General features: G+C 40.3%; 1 protein-coding gene across 1 annotated transcript in view; it reads right to left on the reverse strand.

Annotated features, from left to right (window-relative positions):
- Positions 1 to 4,032, reverse strand: part of PALLD (palladin, cytoskeletal associated protein) — a 286,056-nt gene that overhangs the window by 10,112 nt on the left and 271,912 nt on the right. Inside the window, exon 17 of the mRNA XM_018560033.1 lies at positions 621 to 828. Within this exon, the coding sequence (XP_018415535.1) occupies positions 621 to 828 (208 nt within the window). The remainder of the gene's footprint in view (positions 1 to 620; positions 829 to 4,032) is intronic.

Genomic DNA, 4,032 nt, shown 5'->3' on the forward strand with positions numbered 1-4,032 from the left:
TATATATATATATTCATACAGTATATCCTGGTATTGTGTATCTTCACACTGTTTACCGACTTGCTCTGTGTGTACTGCTAGTTAAAACATGCGTAAAGAAAATGTATCAAGCATGAGGACAAAGACTAATTTTAACTCATTCAAAATAAATTTACATCGGACAATTTGGAAGTATGTGTAAATTCTGTATTGTGACTGTGACTCAGAAGAGTGTTGTACCGTGTTTGTCTATATGCAGTGTCTAGCCATCTTCACTCAGCAAATTCATAAGCTATGGCGTGACTCAGGAATATTTATTTGGTTGTATTAAACTAAACATAACCGGACACTGGAATGCATCACATTGGCAAAACATCTCAGAGTTTTGATTATATTCAGCATTCTTTTGTGCTCCATGACCTCTCCAGAATGTTATTTAATGGGAAATGTTCATTTAAAAACAGCATAAGCACTCATTACACACACGCTTTTAGTGTTTTGTTAATAATTATGATGTAAATACTTATGATAGTAGTAAAAAAAATATATATATTTTCTAGCTGTGTTCCAGGGTAACAATGGCCTCATATCCCTAGAGACCAAACAAGCTTTTGGTATAAATAGTGAAAACCATCACTTACCAGCCACAATAAGTTCCAGGCTGAATGAGTTCTGTCCAGCTCGGTTTGAGGCCACACAAGTGTATATCCCGGCATCTCTGCTGGTCACCGGCTCAATGATCAGGGAGTGCACACCATTCTCACGCACCAGCATCTTGTGATTGTTGTCTGGACGGACAGGTCTGCCATTCAGCTGCCAGCTGAGGTCAGGGGTTGGTAATCCACTCACCTAAGGTTTTACAGGCAATTAAATAGATGTCATTATTTGTAAACTATTATATGCTTCATTCACTAGACATGCTGCTCAAACTGTAAGGCCCCGTTCACACTGAGCGGTTATTGCACGATTTTTGACGAGATATCGTGCATATTTCCGCACTATATCGCTCTATGTAGCTTGTCCAATGCATTTCAATGGAGCTGTTCACATCTCACAGCTCAATGTCGCCTGTAGCTCATCGCTGTAGCTTGTCGCTCGTACATTACCCTTTTTTGCGCGGATGTCGTGCGACTGGGCTCCAATAGACTCTATAATGTCGCGCAAAATCGCGCATTACCCGCGATATTGCGCGTTTTCTTCGCGAGATATCGCGATACAGAAGGGTCACTTTTGCACTGTAAAATGGAAGGAAAGAATGATGTCACATCAAGATCGCTGTTGATTGGTTACAGCCCAATGTAGCAGCGACGAAGTCCCGACCAAAAAACGCGCTACGTAGCACGATCAAATGTGCAATATTGCAAAATGTAGCGCCTAGCTGCTCAGTGCGAAATTGCGTGGGATAACGCGCAATATCCATGTCACTCAGTGTGAATGGGGTGTAAAACTACATGGTGTAATTGATAATACTAGGACAAAATAGACATAGTTAATTCGTTCAATAAAACAATAAGTGGATATGCTTGATTGGTGGTCCATTTCCAAAGTTTTTCACTAGAAAACAACTGGTGGTCCATTTACAATAAGGTCCTCTAGGCAACCCCTATGACCAAAACCAACATTAATCTTATCTTTTGTACATATCTTCTTCGTCATGAACTTTTTTGTCATGTGAATTATTGCATTATATACAGTGTATGTTGATGTATTACTTCTACAAAAGCAGATATAAAAGAAGTTAACATACCTATAACAAAAAAACAAAAAACTACAAACCTATTCAAAACGATTCAAAAATGAAAATGTATCCCCTCTCTCACTGCTTACAAAGTTCTGTGAGAGTGGAAAGAGCCTTTAGCATTTCCATTATGGAACAGATTTAGAAATAATGTGTGTGGCTCTTCATGGGTGTCAATGGCTGCATCTGTGGGCCTTAAGATCGGATTGATTGACCATATTGACTTACTCTGAAAACTTCCATGTTTTGCACTTTTCCATTTATACTGTTATTTCCATGCACACTATTAAAGGCAGTCCTCAGCTTCATCTAGTGGTGACGGGTCTCTTTAATATACAGTTGATACAGGGACACTCGTTTGCTACTATTGGTACCTGCCCTTCACCTACATGCAGCCAATCTACCAGACTCAGCCTGGAAGCAGTGTATAGGAGGTGAATGTGTATTATCATTGCATCAGCCTTCACAAGCTTTTTACAACTTTTCTAGACATTCTCCTTACATTTCCATTGATGAAGATGCAATCACTGCCACAAAGCCAGCGCTGATTCCACTATTTACTAATAGCGAGATAGAATTCAGAAATACTGTACGTCTAAGCAGCTTTAAATGACAAAAGGCAAGAGCAGCTAATTTGTCTTTCAACACAGTCTGGATCTATTACCTGCTCTCCTATTATGAATGCCACAGGATTTGCTCAAGTTTCCTTTCCCATGGGAAGGTTTCAAGAAGCAGGAAGAAATGTGGAACAATTCTCTCTTTGAAGCATTACCTCATTACACATGTGCCAATAATCTCTAATTGCATTCCCCTGAATTTAACTTTCTGAATTCCTCCTACATAGTATTAAACACTCAGAAACATCTTATGATATTTTTGCCTTCCATGATGCCTGAGCTTCCAGAAAACAAAGGCGCATGGTCACCTGTTGTGCTAACAACAGTTGTGTAAACATGTGCGGCGATATCGCTCGGAAATAGTTCAGAATGAAAGGAGATACTGTTTATAAAAGGATGTAGGAGATAAGTAGAATAACTGATTTACATTAAAATACATTTGACACGCTAGATCATAATGGGGCAAACAGGTGCAACAATGTCTGCAGAGACACACACTACTGATCTGTAAATACAGGAGGTTTAAGGCACACATTTTGCTGGAACATTAAAAAAAGCTGTTAGTTAACTTTGATAAATAACTAAAAAGCGGATTGCACAATATTCCTTGTGCAGTGACATTTAAGGAAGATATAATCGGAGTAAAATTGTCCACAAACATTACAATCTGACAGTAACATTTCCATATAATTCTCTAACTTTGTAATGCAGGATCTATGTAAACAATCCATTCAATGTAATTCCAAGCAGGTACACCTTTGCACTATACACTGTAGTTGTTGGTAAATTTAAAGGAGACTGTACAATCAGACTGTATTGCATGTAGTCACTTCACAGTGGAAGTAAAGTAAAGAATGTTGAGAGGTATGTTCTTTATGACAGAAGAGACCCTGTACGTTCCTTCTGTCATAAATGTTTCCATTCCTGCCTGTCAGCATTGGTATACACGAAGCTGTGCATGCTTGGAAAGGCCCTATGCTGGAATGAAGTCATTCCTGTGCGCATGTGTGGGAGATACATAATCCAGGCCCAGTCAATTAATTTACTGAAGGCGCTAAACCTGCAAGAAGAACAGGTGAAGATGGCAGCACCAGCAAAGGTAGAGACCACTGACATTGCATTGCTGGAAAGGATCACCTGGAAGGTAAGTTGCTCATAATGTGCTCATATACTGTGCATACTAGCACATTATAGAAAACACCTCCTGGGGACCCATTATTGTCCTGTCTTTGTTGGCGGTTTACTACAGCTTTTAGTCAGTATAGGGAACTTGTTTTAGTACACAAATAAATAACATTTACTGTATTTCAACAATTGAGTAAGACGGGGACAATGTAGAATTTGATTGTTGGTTGGGATAAAGGTTCATTATTTGTTTGCATACTATAGGTCAGTGATGGCGAACCTTTTTGAGCCGGAGTGCCCAAACTGGATCACTAAACCAACTTATGTATCTCAAAGTGCCAACCCTTCCATTAGACCTGAATACTCTCAGGGGGGCTCTGCAGTTCTGAGGTGATCTATACGGGCTCTCGGGGGGCTGTGCGGCTCTCAAGTGGGCTCTGTGGGGTTTCTGGTGGTCTGTACAGGCTCTCAGGGGAGCTGTGCAGCTCTCAGACAGTCTAATATGGCTTTTGGGTGGGCTCTGTGGTCCCTCTGGTGGTATGTATGGGCTCTCTGGGGGGGTGTGTGGCTCTC

This window comes from Nanorana parkeri, unplaced genomic scaffold, assembly GCF_000935625.1.
Source record: "Nanorana parkeri isolate BGI_ZX_2015 unplaced genomic scaffold, ASM93562v1 scaffold428, whole genome shotgun sequence".
Classification (NCBI taxonomy): domain Eukaryota; kingdom Metazoa; phylum Chordata; class Amphibia; order Anura; family Dicroglossidae; genus Nanorana; species Nanorana parkeri.